Below are 19,898 nucleotides of genomic sequence, written 5' to 3'. Positions count from 1 at the left end.
TTCCGTGTGCATCCGTCTGCTTTATTAAAATAAGGACTTTATGACTCACTTCACCCCCTTTAATATAACACGGTGGAAGAAATGCATGCACTTGATTTAGTTTCTTCTAACGTGGCTTTGGGTACCACACACTACATTAAGCAGCGAGGTGCGCGCAATAGGTAATTAATTGGTTTGGAGCCATTAACTGTGGTGTAGTTTAACAAGTTGCTGTACAATCCCAATAAAAATATGAAATAATTATACCAGCAACAGCTCTGCGGTTAGCTCGGCTCACACGTCCGCTGTGTTAAGATCAATCAGGTTTCTAAACTTTAATTGGTTAATTGTATCTTAAATTCCGGTAAATTGCCTCCTTCTTTTTCATATCCACTTGTAAAAAGACCGGGCTAAAATCGCTAGGTTATTACTCAGTTTTTCTTAACTTTTCAGGGTAATTATATTTGACATGATGAAAAGAACCTAAATATATAAACGTTTTTTAACAATCACTTTTTTTTCAGTTGTGGGTTTACCATAAATATTTAACGTAAGAGGATATTTTGAAAAGGAGAAACTTCAGTTTCTGAAAGACTCGGCAGCATCGCGATTATACACTTAATCCCGATAGTCCGTTATCATCCAATTAGCAAGTGTTAGACACCGCAGCGAATACACCAGCGTTACACAGACCTTCAGAGGCGCTGTTGGAGAGGGACTGAAGAATAAACTAATCTATTAAAGAAACCCCTTCGGTTTAAACACACTTCGGGTGCATGAGGCGATAAAAGACCCTTCTTGCTGGATTGGTAACACTCGGTGTAATTACGAAAATATAGTTTAATGACATTTAAGCCTGTGAAGGTTTGTTGAAGATATTATGATTTTGGTTCTCTCGTTGAATAATGTAGTTCAAGGAAAAACAGGTCACTGTTGTTAAGCTTTCAAACCGTAACATCGATGATAGAATAATTTTCTCTCTTTTTTTCAATTAAGTACCTGCCTTGCAGATCTGCAGCATTAAACACAAGATCATTTATCGTTGAGAACTGTGGCAGGTCTTCTCACCATGCGTCCTAACGTGTGGAATCTGGTCCCAGTCAGCAGTGCTGCAGGTACTAGACGTATGTAATTTAAACACATCTTGAGGTCCTGATGGTATTCTATTGCACTTAAAGAATGAAGGAAAGTTATTCATAGACCATTAACAAAATTCCTCCAGCATTCTTCAAGAACTGGCCAGTGAGATTCTCAGAACAAGAAACTACCAGCAACCAGACAAGCTAGATGAGCCACGTGGCCACTTCTCATTTTCAAGCTTCTTTAAGTTCTTCAGGAATCATCTGAAAGAGATTCTGACATCAGTCGAGTGCAGTGTGACCAAAGGAAAAAGACTGATCCAATGGCCTCCTCATTTTTATAACTGTTCTTATTTATCATCGAGGCAACGTGCGATCCCAGCAGAGCATGCTGTACAAACTTCCTGTTTGCGAGAGACCCGGGGGACAATAAAATTAATTAATAAGAGGAACTGAGAACTCAGCTGGAATTAAAAATCAGAACAACTGATCATTCATAAAAAATGAGGTTGTGCTGGAGAGTTCATTCTCCTGTCATCAGTAGCACAGCAAACACCCAGCGTGGCCGAAACTAATTGTGTTAGGAAACCAACCTTTGTCTTTGTACTTGATCTCGGATTTGATTTTGCAGCTGGGCAGTCAAGAGAAAACAGAAACGTGTCTAGCTCTCATGCACATGATAAATGGGTGTCATTTTTATCAAGACCAGGGGAGTGGAACAGATCAACAAGCAGCAGGAAAGCAGTAAGAAAATTACTGTGAAGCAATTATATCTTAGTCATTTCACCAAAGTTTGATTTGTAACTACATTTGATTCTTTTATTGTCATGCAACAGATATTTGTTGTGTTTTTGTATTTTATTGCCAGATATATTTATAACTGTAGCTGTACATGCTGAACTGTATCATCATTCATTCATCCATTTTCATTTTGCAAGTCAGCCAAAGGACAACAATTGGAATGACTTGTGGGAGAGTCCTGTATTGTGTTATAATAAAATACAGAAGATGTTTCTTTATGGCTGTAAAATAGCAAGAGTGTATTTTTCTTCACTTTATTTTAAAATTAATATATAAAATATTAATTTGCTTTTGATTCAGAGCTTCCAAATGGAAGCATATACCTATAATTTGGATTTAAAATATAATATAATTTAGGTCTTGTATTATTTTCTACTCACTAAGTATTGTTTTAGCAGAGAAACTTGTCTTGAACTCATGAAAGGGAAAGCTAGATTAATAATGGGAGGATATGAGGTTTTAAACCAAACCTTTAAAAATTCAGGAAATCAAGCACTTACAAGTCAGAATGTCCTGTGGTACATTTAAAGATCTCTGATGTCTGTTGTGCTGAAATCGACCAAGTCATGCAACGCACATTATAATTTAAGACGGACATTATTCATCTGTCAGTACATTGAAGGCTTTCGGTAAAGAACAAACAAGTTCATACATGACTATCTTATTAGTTCCTGACATGTGCGTTGTGCGAAACACCTCTGCACCTTCAGAAAAAACAAAGCAAAACACAGCTGTTTTGGGACTTTATACACTTGAAGAATCACTTCTCCTTTAGCCAAAACATGGTGTCTACATTGTAAGCAGGAAGTCATGAAGTCATGAAGCAGAATCCCAGCAATGAAAAGCACACATTCGGGAATTGAACATTCCAAGCACAGCACAGTCTAGGCCTGTCAATCATTCATGCCATACTGTAGTTTAAACAATGCATTTATTTATTGCTCCTAATGATTATCGTGGTTACAAGACTTGTTTTGCTAATAACACCATGTTTCTGGGGGAACAGAAGTTCATTAGGCTTCATTGAGACGGATTGGTATTTCACAAATGGACGGGCAGCACTGGCACTGACAAACAAACGGGCGGATGAAAGGGGCCTCGTTTTAACGCCAACAACAAGAGTTGAAGGTCATAGCACAAATGCCACCGATGGGGTTTTTAACAAACGTTAGGTTGTTGGCAACCCAGTTCTCCTTCACCCCTGCTCCTGTGACCTGTACTCCTCTATGATGTCACTTCCTGTGACACTGGGAACCACCGGGAGCCCCTCAGCCTTCCTTGCCGTTGTCTTTCTGCGCCCCTCCTCCAGCCCCCCAGCCCCTCTGCCCCTCTGCCCCTGTGCTGCTGCCCCTTGGTTCACTGCTGGCTCTGCAGGGGCTCCTGTCCTCCTCCTGCTGAGACCCTCAGCCACGTGGCTGACCCAAAGCTTCTTATGTCTGACCTGCCAACAGGCACTCCGAAATGCAGTTCCTTATGGGGTATTGTTCCTCATGAATTTAACATGACAGTCACTGTAGTTTTATGGGGTCTCTAATAAAAGCCACAGAGTGCTGGGACTGTGAATACCCATATTTCTCACAGGGGTGCCATCTATTACACTGAGAGATGTTTCCACATTTTCAGACCCTCTAGAGCGCAAATCCACAGAGGTGATGAAAAATGGGTTCCTCTGTCCGACAGAGCTCTTACAATGTAGGAGGGCCATGTTCTGGGTTTTTTATGTTCGTCCCTCATTTTTTATTCCAGATTCTGACACCACCAGTCTACCAGCTTCTCCCCACTTGCAAAACGTGCTTCATTTCAGCATTTCATCCCGTTCAGCGCTCGGCTATAGAAACAGGGATGTGTGGCAAAGAAAGAGAAGGGATCTGCAGATGTCAAGGGGTTTTGAGAAGTTCAAATGTCAGGCAAAAACTTTCAGAATACCAGCATTCGTTCAACAGATAACTATGAATAAAGATGAGCTAAGATGATTTCGGCTTTTAAAAGGTGACATTAAAACAACCATTCACAAGATTTTGCAAACAGGAATCCATTTATGATCATTTTTGTTTCAGCTCAGGAGAGGACAACAGCAGAAAGCAGAGACCAGGAAGGTAATCAATACATCACCACTCAACGTCTGGGTAGTTAGATGATTTATGAAAAAACATCGATCAGCAACATTTTGTTGTTTAACTAGATAGGTCAATCACAAACTAATCCTCATCTACGATGACAACCTGGAGACTACCCCCTAATACATCAGGACAGGAGCGATCAGCAGCCATCAGAGAATCCCACAGGTCCTAACCAGTACTCCACACAGCTGCCCGAACATTTACAGTGATCGTTTTATTCTCACTCTCACAGATCTCAGCAGAGAAGATGCTGATGTCTGCAGACAGGAGAGCCAGCTGATATTCTGTTGATTTTCAGGTACTTTTGTATCTAGGCTTTTGGATAGATCAGTAGCAATAAAAAGTGGACTACTCAAATGTTTATGCCAAAAGTAAAACTGACTTATTTAGTCTCCCCATCTCATGCAAACACAATTAGAAGAAGCCTACTGAAGCTGTGAGACCCTGTGAGTAAAAAACTTTAATTTCTGATGTGGACTAGTTGCCTTCATGTCTTAATAATTACAAAAATACCTGAAATTTGTATATCAAAGGTTATTTATAGCATAATATAGTGAGCACTTACCTGTGCTCAATACATGGACATAAGTTATACTTGACTCTGTTTTAAAGAATAAAGGCAAAAGTTTATGTATTAAAGTTCTTCTATAGGGGCAGTGAACAGTTTATACCCCTGCTTGTTCAGAGGTCATCTGACAATGTGTTTAAGACAGCTAATGAAAAGTGTCACCAGGTACTATAAGCTCAGCATGATAAAGCTTATGCTTTATATTGGTATATTCAGAGCAATAAGAGAACGCACACTACTTGTTGACATAAGTAAAAAAGCAATTAAGAGATTAGTTACAAAAAACACTTTTAACACTAGGTCGTTCTATATCACCAGAGAGATTCCCTAAGGTTTTGCAAATTTAACTTTGTAGAGAAGGCTAAGGCTCCTGCAAATTCTTGCATTTTTTTATTAAAATACACAGTGGAATTCTGTCAAATACAGCTTTAAAGGAGGAGCTTCAAAGGAGCCTTTACAGGAGGATCAATGGCTGAAGCTCCACACTTTCCTCAGAGGCTCCCCGATTGCTCATGCACAGAATGAAGCCCACAAATGTGCTTGAACTTTTTCTGAAAAACTGACAGGATTTTAAAGCACATGCTTTCGATTCAGTGTGCAAATGAAAGCTCTTTAGAGTCAAACAGTTGTTTGGATGTGTTTAATGACTGTTACTTCATATTTATTGCAATTTTAAAAACAAAATACTGCTTTGAGGAACAGAGGTAAGAAAAACATAGCAGTTTATTAACTTCTGTTCACAAGGAGGCCGAGAAATCCCTTAGTTTATTTACTCAGTTATTTTTTGGAATGGGTTTAGAATTGTGATAGATTTAGATTCAGAATTAGGGGTTGTGTAGCTGGTTATACTTTACTAGGGCAAAAAAAAAAATTAGAAATCAGAATTAGAATCCAACCATGATTATGTTTATTTTAAGGATCTAGGTCAGGAAAGGGATCATTCTGTTTGACAGTGTTAAATGAGTTGCTTGTGATTCCATATTTATGCAAACACAGCCTGTTAGCTTCAGGGTGAAAATTTCAGTCTATGTTCTGCTAAAATCTGCAAAACTATTGCACCAACGTGGATGACACATTTCAGAAGCAAGGTACACATGCATAAGTAAATTGAACTTCAAAGATAACATTGGTGTCACGTATAATGTTTATGAATATGCATGTTTTTCCAAACACTTATATCGTCGTGATCATGATCTTTAAAGTTATGTTCTTGGGGTAATGTTAAATGTAGGTCTATAGTTGCTCAAGCAATACCCCAGACAACAAGGGTAACGCGAGCCCTGGGCATCAGACACTCTAGGCTTATAGATCAACACTGATCCTTAACACCTGGAAATAATACAGCAATAAAACCAGGACTTGGGAATGTGGAGCGCCCCCTAGGGGAGAGGATGCTCAACCCTAACACCCTTCTGCTTTGACTGTTAAGGTGGCAGCTCTCTTCAGCCAACAGTCAGCTGTGTAGCTGTAGATGTACAGTAGAAGGTGGTGCAGCATGGGCAGCTCTGCATTCGCAGAAGAAGCTGCATTTCAGCTTCAGGGATGAAGCACACCTCCTTTTAGCTGCAAAGGATTTGGGGATCCTTTGTGATAGAAAGTGCTCTATAAATAGCACGTGTTCTTTTAATTAGTACTATCAGTGTGCTGTACAAGACTTTACAGTTTTGTAGCCAGTATCTACACTTGCACACACAGCTCTCCTCAGCCTCTCGTTACCTCATGTCTCACTGATCTCTGTGATTCATTTCTCCCAACTTCACCGACAGTGCTTCAGCTCTTGTGATCTACCAGCTATGAGCATGTATTTAAGATGTTTCCATTTTTCCTACAGTGGACATGAGCAATAGACATGCTCTTTTAAAATGGTTGGAATTATTCCTCTTCTTTATGTTTGTTCATGGTTTTTGGTCATGATGTCATCATGCTCAAGGTCTTGATGAGGAAGAATGTGTAAATGTGTCTGTTTAAGCTTGACTGTAGCAAACAGGTGATGAAATCTGTTTCTGTTCAGGAATTATTTTTAAATTTGTAGCAATTTCTGCAAACTCTCACTGCAGGGTGAACTAAATGTATTTACACGATCCAGTGATTTGGTCCTTTTATGACTAAACCTGAAAGGTGACATTGAAAAACTGACTCAACCCAAATGGGCTTCTGACATTGTTAAAGGTCACTCATAGAATGGATAGATTTCTTTTTTATGCTTTTGTCTTGAACATAATAATGACACATAGCTCTGAGAACAACTGCTTCTAAAAATGTCAAAATACATATCCACTCAAAGAGCTAAAATCAAGACACTGATCTATAATATTCAAGCTGTTTTATGTTTTTCTTGCATTTATTATAAAGAAATGAATAAAACAAATGTATAATTTCAGAAACAATGGTAACTGTTAATTGCCAGCTGCTGAAGTTCTCTCTTATCTCACACTTTCTTCCCCTAGCCTCTCTGTTAAATCAGTCTCAAGGCTCGCAGTTACCTGAATGAATATGGATGAGGTATCCCGTGCATTTTATTAGCAAAAACAGTAAAAATGTATAATGTAGGCCACGTAAAACTGCATAAATCAGCACTCCTAATCTCACACAGCAATGTTTTGACGAGATCATGGGGAATACAGTATGTGTTTTTAAATGTGTGCAGTGTTTAGAATTTTTCAAATTGACAAAAGGGTGCCATATTTACAACATACAGAACAGACTTGATTAGATGTTTCATGCCTAGGCACTGTGGTCCTTGCAATTTCATTTTAGTGTGAGCAGAGTGTTGTGTGGAAGGCTCAAAATGGAAATGAGTGACAGACCAAAGGTAAAGGAGACATTTCTATGCATCACACAGAAACAGAATCCTACACTGCAGTTCCCCAGTCACCTGCTGTAGCGACGCTGAGATCAGTCTTGAGCTCTCACGGTTAGTTCAACACTTCTTCAGGCAGCTACACAGACTCAGCCTGAGAGTGAGCAGAGATATCAGCCGTTTAAAAAATCCTTGACCAGATATGGAGAGTTACAAATTCATTAAATTCCACCTGTTTAGCTGATTACCTTTCAAAGTCCCTTTAACTCAGGTAAATGTTTCAAACAAGCAAAGTATCAGCACTGCTACACTGTGACTTAATGAGCGCAGGGCTATAATGATGATTTATACTGTATATAATATTATCATGATAGGAGACAGAAAATTATCCATAATGTAATGTGTAGTTTAATCAGTGATCAATAGATCTCACTAATCGGTATCTGTAATCATTCCTTCCGAACCAGGAGGAATCGTACCCAATCCGTTTAGCACCCTGAGGAATTATATCTACATTTATTGGTCAGGTAATATAAGCGGCTGTGACAAAACCAGACGGAACAGAGGGATAGTCGAATTTATTTTATTTATTTATTTTGTTTCATAGCGGTGACAAAATGCATTCTTTCCTCACGCGCCTTGCAAAACTGGAATTGCTGACATTTTAGCCCTCAAGAGACGCGGAATTCTAGAAGACAATGTTAGCCGCAACTGGAGAAAAACAAAAAAGCACAGCCCTCATACTGGGCATATGATTATGTATGCCCGCGTTAGGGAGCACTCCTTCATCGGTGCTCTGACATGATGAACGAAAACAACAGCGGCGACAGATACTGTCAGAGGAGGGTATGAGTGTCACGCAGCGATTCATTAATCTGAAGGGAGCTGGTGAGACTCGCCAAAATTCGCGCAGTGTGCTTTGAGGCAGACTGAAGAAGTGTGGATCCGACCCGTAGCAGGCTATACAGTAAATTCATTTATCTTGAGCGGTTAGAATGTTAAATACCTGAGCTGGAGACAAACGGTACTTCATCTTTCCTCAGAGAGAGTATTTTACATCTGCTGTCAAGCTGTTGCAGAGTTACGGTGTCAGAGAACATTCTGTGATTTAATAGAAATAGCAAACGGCTGTCCGCACAGCGGAATATTCGCTGCAATATGTAACAATATATCCCCTGGCGCGCCTAATTTACTTAGATTGTTTGTGCTATTTATTTGATAAGGACTAGCGCATTTCTTCAGCACGCATTAGCGCTAGGGGAAACTGCTTTATCAAGGGGTGTGCGGTGAGCGCCTCTGCACATGAGGGTCATTGTCTCTCAGACGCTACCGTGTGGGACTGCTACACAACTTATTACGCAAACGCAAGCGCCCAAGTGCAAGACTATAGGAAACATCGCTGCGCCCCTCGGCGTTACTCTCGCTGAGAATGGTGGAGCAATGAAGCCGACAGAAGACCTGGAATCCGGAGCCCTGGGGATTTCTGTCCACAAGCACTGGGGTCGTGGTTAAACACTGGAGCGGTTTCCATGTTTCCTGAAATTCTGCCTCAGCACAGACGTATTTAATTTGCACTGGGACACTACTGCTTATCACGCTGACAATGGAGAGGTTTTTGTGATTTAGTTGCGCGCCATTGGGCCAGGTTTCTTATTTTTCATTACTCGAATACGGTTTTACAGTACGTCACTGCGGTCTGTTCTCACCGACAGGTGATTGTTTGTAGGTATACAACAATACGAGAAAAAGCAACATGTCAGGAAATGTAAAATTTATGAAAGTAAACGATGATGAAGTTTAGGGCCTGCCCCGATGCTCGTTCTTCCTAGCGCCATGGTTTCACAACAGTGCTTCCACCGCACAGTCCTCTGTTGTACCGCAGTATTTCACAGTAAACTTCCGCGAGAACCGGGGCGTACTCCACAGCACACTGTGCTGGGACCGAGGCGACCCAGCACACAGGTCACACCTGGTGCTCTTATCCAAATCATACCCCCTGGAAATCTGTATTCCCCTTCCTGCACAAAACTATCCGGGATAACTAAGGATATACAGTAGACAGCTCCTGCGTGCATGTTTGTACCTTTGCTTATTACGACACGGGTTAAAAAGGAGCCGTCGTTTGTTGTTTATATGGAGATGACAAACATTCGGGAGGGATGACAACAACCAAGTTCAATCAGACTCAGCTGTCAGTAATTAGCAATCGCTCCTGACAATCCATTCCTCTCCCAAATGTTATAAATACCTACGAGATCCCTATATCTCTCTCTTGCATCTCATCTCCACCTCTGTAGCTGCCCCTTGGTCACCCTGTATGGGGGGGCTGGTCTCCTTGTCCTCTGGCCGGGAGGTCAGTCCTCAGCCAAGCGGGTTAAGCCACAATTTCGCTCCATGACGCTTTCATTTTGGGTATCGTCATTCCTAGTGAAATCGGTCGGTTTCTGGGTTTATTTGCTTTGTTAGGGATGGGATTAGAGTCATCTAAAACATTCTACCGCCATTGCATGATTGAAAGCTCGAGTTATATTTATTACACCTGACGGAGTCAAGGGGTATCTACAGACGATTTCTAAATGTAAGAACACGTAAAGCGCGGTATTTAACGCCTGACGATGTTATCGATACGTTATATGTACTCTTGTTTGTATTGTATGTAAAGCACCTGACAGGGGAACCCGAAAGAAAGCACATGATGGCTCTGTGCATCTCTTGTCCTTATGTGTTACCTGTACTGTACATCAGGTGACTTGTGGACGATAGGAAAAAATCATGCGTCCCTGAGATAAATGGGCGAGCGCCTTTCGGAGGGGGATACGGACTTCCAGGGGATTCTGAACTGGACACGACCGGGACAGTCTCCGGGACAAGCGCCCTGGGGATAAGCCGATGGGTGAATGTGCAGTAAATCTTCACTGTGTCCGTCACACCAGTCACCCTGGGAGTGACAGGCCAGCGTGTTTCTCGGTTTATTTTTAAAGCACTCTTACTGTTACTGGGGCGGCTGGTGGAATGTTAGTTTTCGAATTGAGGCTCAGAAACTACGGAAAAAATACATAGTATTTCGGGGAGGTAGAGCATAGTTGTTGCATCCTCGACGACATGATTACATCCGTCAGGTATGCGCTATTAAGTGATGTTTTCGAGCCCTCCCTTTTAACAGACCCGTGAATTTATCGCTTTAGAAAAACTCTGAAGGGGATACACCAGCGTTAAGTGACGTCTTCGGGGCTGTGCCGTAGTTGTGACTTATTAGTTGAAGTATTAATTGTTTGTGTACGTTAGTGTTACTGTTAAACGTATTTAAATATTAAGAAAAGGCATAGCAGTGATCACTTTTAGCTGTGTTCATGTGTTCATCTTCTCTGTGACGTTTTTGTCATTTGAATACATGCTATCGTGGGAATGGTGCAGGTTGTGGTCTTTTAATATTACATTTCTGACACACAATATATTGGATACTTCTGCTAGACCAGGACGTGATCGGAGTCCAGTGCTGGGAGCCCAGTCGGGAGAGAGACCAGGGTCCAGAGATCCTTCAGCCCATTGGGCTGCAGCTGCAAAACGGATGAAACGATTTGACAGCTGCAGGAGGAGGAGGCGATCCGGAGAGGTGAGGGTCACGGGCAGGAGGAAGAGCCCGGAGATGCCGCCAAGGGGCAGCAAGGCCAGCAGGAGGCTGGGACATGATCCCGCCCCTCCTTCTCTTCCTCGGATCCCTCTGAAAATCCTGGTGGAGGTGGAGACGAGGCTCGTCTACTGCGAAGGGCCGGCCATCGCCGCGAAGTCCCGGAGGCCCCCAGCCTCCCCGGGCTGGCAGGGGGTCTGTCAGGCCCCTGCGCTCGGACACGGCCCGGGCGCCCTGCCTCCCCTGGACAGGTGGCTGGTCGTGGCCCTGAGCGACGCCGAGGCGCACTACCGCCAGAGGCAGTACAGCGCCGCGGCTCGCCGCCTCACGGCCGCGCTGGAGGTAGGCGTTTGCATCGCAATATTCTGTCGTGCTGTTATTTGCTTTCCGGTCGTGGAACACTTTAAGTCATTCACAGTTGGGCTTAGAGCTACGGTAGAGCGTGCCTTTTCCTTAGCAACTTAAACCCCCTAGCAACCTCCAAAAGAAGCGCAATGTTACATTTACTTTTATGATCCCTGTGCATTCACCCATTTCTCCCACAGTCCGAAGACATACTGTACCTGTAGTGCTAGTTCAATTGGATTCTGGGAAACCCGGCCCTGGTGCGAGTGTGTGCATCTGCCCTGCGATGGACTGGCGTCCCAGCCAGGCTGTGTCCTGCCTTCTCCGCTTGCTTGCTGGGACAGGATCCGGCTCACCCGTGGCCCTGTATCGGATACAGTGGTTCGACAACAGATGGATGTGTTGCAGTATATACTGCATTACTTCTCCCTCTTGGAGAGCCTTGTTTTGAGTGAGATACCTGCTCCCTGGTTATCAAGTCTCTCCTAGGCATTACCTTGCAATGCAGTACGTTATATTATATTGGTAATCGGCACATTGATGTATAATACATATTCCTTCGTACTCGAGATGTGGAATAAAATACATAGCTGGATCCTTCACCACTCAGAAAAACAAACTGTACATATTTTATAAAGTGTGGAAGCTCTTTGAAAACCCTGTTCCCACTGAACTATGCAAGTGCTGTTGATGTGTTGATGGGTATACAGTAGCTTTCTTGCAAGGGAAAGTTTATAATCCTGTAATTCAATTAATACTGTGTGCTCATGTGGCTGATTCTGACTGTCTGTTGCAGGGTGGTGCCAGAACTCTTGTTCTTGTTCATGTAGATGTACAGGATAATCTGGCGCTGACTTGCGATTTAGGCTGATACAGTACAGGGCTTTGCAAATGTATTTGGATGCTCACACAGTTTTTACCTTTTCTTGCTTTAAAGCATGCTGTTATGGCACTTTTTAAAATAGCAGTTAATTGTTAAACACCAGTCACTCTACGTCACTTGTCACTTCCTACAATAGGTCAGGCACTGAATTTCAAGCAAGAATTCAAGACCAAGGAGCTTTCAAAACTACTGAGACAAATTCTAGAAAATAATAGATCAGAAGGTTTAAAAAAATTCAAGAACACTGAATTTCCCTTTTGAGCACAGTGAAAATGATCATTAAGAAGTGGAGGGTGTGTCTTACCAGCCAGCCGTTTCTGACTGAGAGGGAACTGGTCAGGGACACCGATATGAGGCCAGTAGTTCCTTTGAAAGAGCTAAGGAGCTGAGGAGAGAAGTGCATGAGTCAATAATATCCCAGTCTCTCCCCAAGGCTGGCCTGCGTTTCCATCTCTGTTCTCACTTTCAGTTTGCAACAAAGCATGAAAGTGATGCTGCCAACATTTCCATAAAAGATTGTGGTCAGACAACACAAAACTGGAACATTTTGGCCTAAAGTCAAAGTTTTACATATGACATAAGTCCAACATAGCGCACCAGTCAGTAAGTTATGTTTTAGTTCTTTCATAGTAATTTTACATAACAGGACAACATGGAAATCTAAATAATTTTACAAGGCACTTTGTTTAATTTTTTCACTTTCATGTTAACACTACATATTACTTTTCCCATGTTTTATATTTTGAAGTACATTTTAGACATGCAATATGTCTGGTGGCCTATCTGTGCAGTTAGAGTAGCATCGCCGTTGAGAGACACATGTCTGTCTGTGCTGTGGTTTGCACTGTCCAGGTGTGAGCACCGGAGTAGGAGTGCCGTTCACTGTACACCCACATTATTTCCCATCTAAGAGTAAGGATGTTTCTGAGGAAGCAGGTAAATGCAGATTTAGAAAAGGTTCAAAATTCACTCCAGGCAGTAAAACTCCATCGATGTGACGGGTATTTCATACTTTTGTAGATTGGAATAAGACCTTTTTAGAGAGCTAAGAGAAATACATGATCCGGATTACTTTTATTCGGTGGCTGAATGGAACAGAAGCTGTCTCATGCGTTGGAAATCTGAGAGCAAGCCAGCAGGCGCGTGCTCATCTCTTCAGCCTGGTATTGAACACGCTGGTGCTGGCCAGACAGCACTCCATTCATCGCTGTCTAGTTAGGGGAGTTTGTGTGGTAATAATGGGATAACACTGCAAGGATCAATAGAGATGGCTACATAATTAGTCCAAATGAGAATGAATATTAGTGCTAAACTTATGGATATTATTTAATGTTGCATTTCATAGTCGGCACTTCCTAATAGATCATCAGTTAGAAAAATGATAATCCAGAATTCAATTATATACATTTTAATTAATGTTACTTACAAACACCAGCCTTCTACTGAGCTTTCTTTCAAGCTAAGCTCAACAGAAAGATGCATCGTAGAAATAGAATTTACAACTCCTTCTTATTTTTGAGTACTTCAAACTGCTAGATTTGTTTTTTTTCTCAGAAATGTACACCAGGTGAGTTGGAAAGTAAATGTTGCGATGGGTCTGACAAAGGCGCTATTGTGTTGCTGCCCTCTATAGCTGTGCACGAGAGGAGCTGCGCTGGGAAGCCCCTTTGATGCTGGTTATGAAGACATTTGCAAGGTTGTCAGCTTCATTGAATCCAAGCTAGTTGCCTGTTACCTCAGAATGAAAAGACCTGACTTAGCACTTAATCACTCCCACAGGTAAGGACAGCAAGTCTCTGAATTATTTTTAGAGCAGGAGAGCTTTGCTTAAGCAATGATATCTGACACTGGAAGAACAAGTGCTAGATAATTAGGCATAGCTTCTTCCTTTGCCAAGTGAGCCAAAAGCTAAATGAACCATTATTACAGAGTGAATAGCATATTGAGTTGATTTTGTTCTTTCTTTTTTATGTACTTTCTTGGTAGAATTGACTACTTTGTACAATGTTAATTGGCTGAAATGTAAAAGGGTTTTTAGAATAGGAATGGCTTTAGATTGAATTGCAAAATGTGCCTTGTTTGACATTAACTAGCAACTGTTAGTCATTCAGCAGGACCTGTTGACCTGAGGTACAGTGGAAATAATTAACAGGTAGAGGAACTAGCTGAAAGCTATCACATTAATGTATAATACATGTTAAGTGGTTTCACATACACACAACGGAAAAAATAAATGAGTAATTTCCCTGTCACCATGTGAAAGCAATTCTTAGATTTGAGTTTGTTGGTTAAAATTGTATTATGACAATGATGTCAAAGCTGGCTTCAGAAAAACAACTTTTAGTATTTAGCACTTATTTCTAGAAATAAAAGCTGCTTGTGGGAATAGACTCTGGCTCCCCCGTCCATGTTTTGGATAAAGCAGTTGGGGGGGGAATGGAAGGCTGGAAATAAAAGCAGAAAGAGCAAATTTGCATATATCAAGTAATTACCAATATTACCTTTTTAAACAAGATCTTTGTAATCAAAGTCGAGCATCTTGCACTACGGATCTGAAAGAATTTCACATACAATGGGAAAGACAATCGGCCATCAAGCCGAGAAGACTGGGACTCCTGCTGGTCTCGGAGGCCGTCGGGATGAAACAGGGCTTTGCAGGAGGGTGCAATATGGCACAGAGCCTCAGGGCTCGACGTGCTCTCCCCCTGCCCATCCCCAGAAGGGACAGGGCACTGCAGGAGCTTTTCAGAAGATGCTGGTTTACATAAGGATGCTGAGGAAATGAAGCCAGTTTATTCCTTGGGGCTGTTATATTTACTGACTGTCCTTCACAGTCCTTAATTACCGGCGCGCATCAATACTTTAACACTTAATGTCAAAAGAAAATGGCTGTGAGAAGAATTCTTAATTAAAGTGGGAAGAAGAAAGAGCCTCGGAGTGGCAGATGCAGATCCATTACTGCCCCTGTACTATGGGACTGAGTATTTGTGGTATAAGATTATATATTGGGGTTGTAGGAATGCAGAAATTCATGTATTTTCTGAACATTCAGACTTCAGTCCCCTCATGACCTGTTTAAGTCTTTCTTAAACTTGTCTTACTAATGGAATAAAATTTAATGTTTTGTTAACCATATCAATTAATCCCAGGTTTATGAGCATCTCCTTTAAAAACCACTAGAATTAGTGTCCACTGCAGGAGTGCTCATTTCTCACACAGTAACTTGAAGCAGATGAGAAATGGAATGATCAAGATTATTATTACTGCCTTGTCTTTTTAATCACTGTTACCTTAGCAGATGTTTTTCTCCTGAGTATCTTAGTGTTGAGTATACAAAAGAAATATGTTGCAGGGAAGTACAATGGAATAAATTAAGTGCAATTAGAGGTCACAATGCATTGTAAATAAGAAAAGTGTTTCTTAAAGATGTTTCAGGCTCTGAAAGCACCTGTGACATACATTTTAGAGTCTCACTCAAAGGGTTTGTCACTACTGTGGCAGAGCCTGACATACCAGCATGTAGAGGATGACACAAGGCGAAAAAAAGTTAACGCCTGTTCTGGGCTGGGCTGCAGGTAAAGAGATTATTTACTCAGTATTTGCCATTTACCTATACAGTGTATAGTTCCCCACAAAACAGCCTGGATAAAAATACCACACATCCCTGCTCTTTGAACTGTGCATGTTGACAGTGTTTGTTTTGTGTTTTTGCACTGCTTCTGTAGGTTAGAGAATCTAACATTGTTTTCAGACTGTCGCTGTCTTGTCACAAGATAAACCTCTGAAATTCTCATCTGCAAACTAACATTTAAAGACTGTTGTTCTGACTGCCAGGGTTGAAATTCTTTTTTTTTTTCTTTCAACTGTCTGCAATGTTTTAAAAAAATATATCAGGTAAGTGTTGGGGTCGAGTGATTAAAATTCATGTGTATCTGAAACACTTCATTCTGAACCTTCACGTTTGCTGGACATCTCTCTTGCTTGTTTAAATGTGATTGCTGAATGGATGTGTGGAGTGTCTTCATTTAGTCCTGAAGACTTCAGCAGTCCAGTACTGGGCTAATCTACAAGATTGCTAGTAAATCCCCAGACTCTCAGAAATTGGGGAGTGTTGTTTCTCTTTTTAAAATTGTTATTCAGAGCCTTGGGGCTTTTTTAGAGACAATAAAAGCTTTCAAAAGAGATAAATACATTTTTACTTAAAATTACTGTAGTTAGTTTTCTATTTATTTTGAAATGACTGATATAGATTAGTTTTCTTCTCAAAACCTAAGGGAGAAAAGAAAGGAAATAAACACTGCATTCTCTCTAAACTGCACCATCAGACTTTAATAAATATTTATTACCTTGATGGAGAGAAGGAAAAGGAGGGTGATAGTCTTTTGCATGTATTTAAATTTTTAATAACATATAGGAGTGGATTGATTTTGCTCTTAAAACTTAAAAGAGGGCTTTGGTTCTGATAAAACGGAGATCATTATTTATCATGTAGAGGTGCGGACTTTACAATGTACAGAATTAGTTAGAAAACCTTGTTCATGAGATATACTATAAAAATAATTCCTGAAACCCCATCAAGTCCTTGGAAAACCCCAGGAACATTAAAAATAAAAACTGTACTTAAAAGCAGTGTAGTCAACTAAACGGTGGCCATTAAATAAGGCTGGTGGATTAATGGGTGTAATTATTTGTATCACTTAAAGAGTCTACTCCCTTTGTGATAATTGTTTCCATTAGGATGAAATAGGAGGGCCATCAGCCACCACTCTCAAGGATGCTGCTGAGGAAAACATGTTACATAGGCCCATTTTATTTTTCTTAAGATGAAATATTTTCACGTTGATATGCTGACAGTGGAAATGAATTGTGTTCTCCTCCGATGTGGAAGCCAAAGCGTTGTCAGAGCAGATTGGGAGAGTGTCCTTCGCCACACGAACAGGACATCGGCGAGGTCACGGTGCTGCCTGCCTCGTATGACAGCAGCTTGGGGTCATGCTCAGGTCACGCCCAGGCTGCCACTATACTGACAAGTGTGTCAGCTGGTCCTCCTGAGTGGCTCGACCCACAGAGCAGCACGTTGTGGGAGCGAGGCGAGTCCTGCAGCCCAGGCAGCTCCAGTTTTGGTCTGGGACTCCCCAGGCAGCAGGGTACATCTGACCGAGCACCCCAGGAGAGGGAGGGCTCTAGCCAGCTAGGGTCTTTTTGGATTGCCCAGTGCCCGTGACCCTCCAGGCCTTTCTGGACAGGTGTGAGCCCTCAGCTCTGCCAGGGAGTGCTAGGCAGTGGGTGCCAACTCCCCAGTGAGTCCCTAGGCTCTCCCTGTGAGAAGAAGCGCAGGTGGGCAGGACAGGTGCTCACTCTGAGCCCGTGCAGACATGCCTTTTACAAGTGGGGACTCTGAAGATAACGGGTCTGTGCTTTACTGCCCTGGCAGAAGGAGCATGACAGAAAACAGGATGTTTTTGTACATTACAGGGCTCATGTTTACCACTGGTGAAGTCCCACTTGTATAAATGACTTAGAAAACCTGTGCAGGGAAAGACAAAGTGCCTGTAAATAGACCAAAAGCAGGAAAGAGGGAATTAGCTCTTATTACCACATTGCTGAATTTTCCCAACTGTCTGGAATGTATTTGCTGCACCAAACAAATGTTTGAGTCTTTTTAATTAACCATACCAGCATTATAATGAGCATGCTGAAGACATTGTGCACATGCAATTAATTTGCTGGTTGTCTTTTCTTTGAGGGTGGATACAGATTGAAGTGGGTGCAGAAACGCTGCATGTTAATAGAACTCTGGGACAAGGACTAGAGAACACAAATTGATGGTGCTTCAGATTTCAGCACAGTACTTGGCAAGCTGCTGAATAGCATTTTATTCATTTGTACTTGCTGATTAAATCGGCTCTTTTTCACAATAAAATGTTTTCCTGGGTAGAATGTTCCCTGAATTTAAATATCAAAACTCAGAAACACTGAAGAGTTGTTCTACTTACCACAAACTATCAGGCAGTGGTCTAGCTTGATACATCTCCTTGCCAACACATGACTGGACATCCACATGAGACACAGCCATGATATTGCGCCTGGCAGCCACTGCTTGTATACTCCTGAGGCTGTCTGAGCTGTTGCACCAGTGTCACGAGCTCCAGGACATTCTTCTAAACCAGGCTACTTTCTCACATCACAACAGTGAGGGAAAGGCCTTGTCTGCTACTTCTTTACATTCATCAGGACTCATAGGACATTCCATATGCGTACTGGCCATTCCCTCTACCTTGGACAGGAGGGGTGACTCATACCGATCTGACCTGTGTCTAGTATTTTGGCAGGGCATGTTGGTGGAGATGTGAGACAATCAGCCTGCCAGACACTGCTCATATACTCATAAGGCTGCCTGAACTGTTGCCTCACAAATCGCACACTGAGGCTGGCCAGGGCCTCCTTATCTGCTACCTTTACAATCAGGGATAATGTTTATTCTCCATCTTCTTTGTCAAAGGAACATATGGTTAAATCCCACGGATTTCCACAACCATCTTCAGCAGGCAGCGGTGTTTCGATTCCTGGGACGCTTCTCTGAGGCTGGAAGGTAAGAGGGTGTTTTTTCAGTGCAGGGAATGTTCTGTTAAAGATTTATTTTGTTTTTTAGAAATGAAGACAGAGCACCTCATGTGCCTTGCTAATAAATAAAGTTGTTAGTGGTTCATGCCTCAAGCAATTTAGGAAAATGCAGCTCAGTATTGCAAGCTGTCAGAATGACATTGGGAAGTTAACACTTTTCCATATTTAAGGAAAAATATGCTCACAGAAACACAGTACAAATGTTGAAGGGCACATACAAGAGGGGAATAGAGCAATCAAGTTCATAATTAGATTGGAATTTAATGTTGCTGTTATGTGATACTATAAGCAATCATTTCCTACAGATAAACTCCAGGCTTTAGCGTTGTTAATGTCCCATTTGTATTCTAATGATATGATTATATATTGTATGTATGCTAACCAGGAGTACTTTTAATGTGACACCTTCATTTATTATTGAATTTTAATTTAAATATTCAAGAGTCATTCAGCACCACTGTTTTCCTTATAGGCAGCTTCTTTTGCATTCAAAAAATCAATCCGACTACACGAAGATATTTAAGCACTAAACTGAGTAATCTGGCTGGGAGAAAAAGAGATTTAAAATGAATAAGATTTGAAAGGGCAAAACTGGTAAATGGATGCTGAAACCTGGGTCTCAGCTAGAAAATCCTTTGAGATATACTAATCTCAGGCAGAGGCTACAAAGGCAAACATCTGCCTGTGTTCTTAAGGGCAGAGGGAGATGACACAGCATTGCCATGATCACACCGATACTAAGAATATCATTTTTTGATGTTTCACACACATTTAAATAGGCTACCAGAATAGTCCATTTTTATGGTAACATTGTTTTCCCACATTCTTAGTATGTATTAAGGTGGATCTTTGAAAAAGAAAAGCCGAACGCAAGCAGCAATCACACGTAGCATTATTTTTAGTACATGACTAAGAAGAAGTCATTTTTTATTAATAGTTGTCCTGTGGGTGTTTTAATTATGTGTAAACATGACTACAAAGGTGTTGTCATCATCTTACTGGACATAACAAATTGTGTAGACACTTTCAACCAACTTAAAAGAAAAATGCTGTTAACATGACAACATTTGT

At 41.5% G+C, this 19,898-nt stretch overlaps 1 protein-coding gene across 7 annotated transcripts in view; it reads left to right on the top strand.

The window, feature by feature from the left end:
* Window positions 1-9,622: 9,622 nt before the first annotated feature.
* The window catches only part of LOC102695681 (spermatogenesis-associated protein 16), a 33,908-nt gene continuing 23,632 nt past the window's right edge, over window positions 9,623-19,898 (top strand). The window contains exons 1-4 of one of the 7 annotated variants that reach the window (XM_015360894.2): window positions 9,623-9,925; window positions 10,819-11,317; window positions 13,837-13,982; window positions 18,706-18,795. In XM_015360894.2, coding sequence (XP_015216380.2) covers window positions 10,916-11,317; window positions 13,837-13,982; window positions 18,706-18,795 — 638 coding nt within the window. In that variant the 5' untranslated portion in view covers window positions 9,623-9,925; window positions 10,819-10,915. Of the gene's footprint in view, window positions 9,926-10,351; window positions 10,467-10,604; window positions 11,318-13,836; window positions 13,983-18,705; window positions 18,796-19,898 lie in introns of those variants that run through there. The other 6 variants (XM_015360893.2, XM_015360895.2, XM_015360898.2 and 3 more) reach the window with 6 other exon arrangements.

This window comes from Lepisosteus oculatus, chromosome 13, assembly GCF_040954835.1.
Source record: "Lepisosteus oculatus isolate fLepOcu1 chromosome 13, fLepOcu1.hap2, whole genome shotgun sequence".
Classification (NCBI taxonomy): Eukaryota; Metazoa; Chordata; class Actinopteri; order Semionotiformes; family Lepisosteidae; genus Lepisosteus; species Lepisosteus oculatus.
The sequence above is the reverse complement of the archived record's forward strand: the minus strand, read 5'-3'. Positions and strand labels throughout refer to the sequence as shown.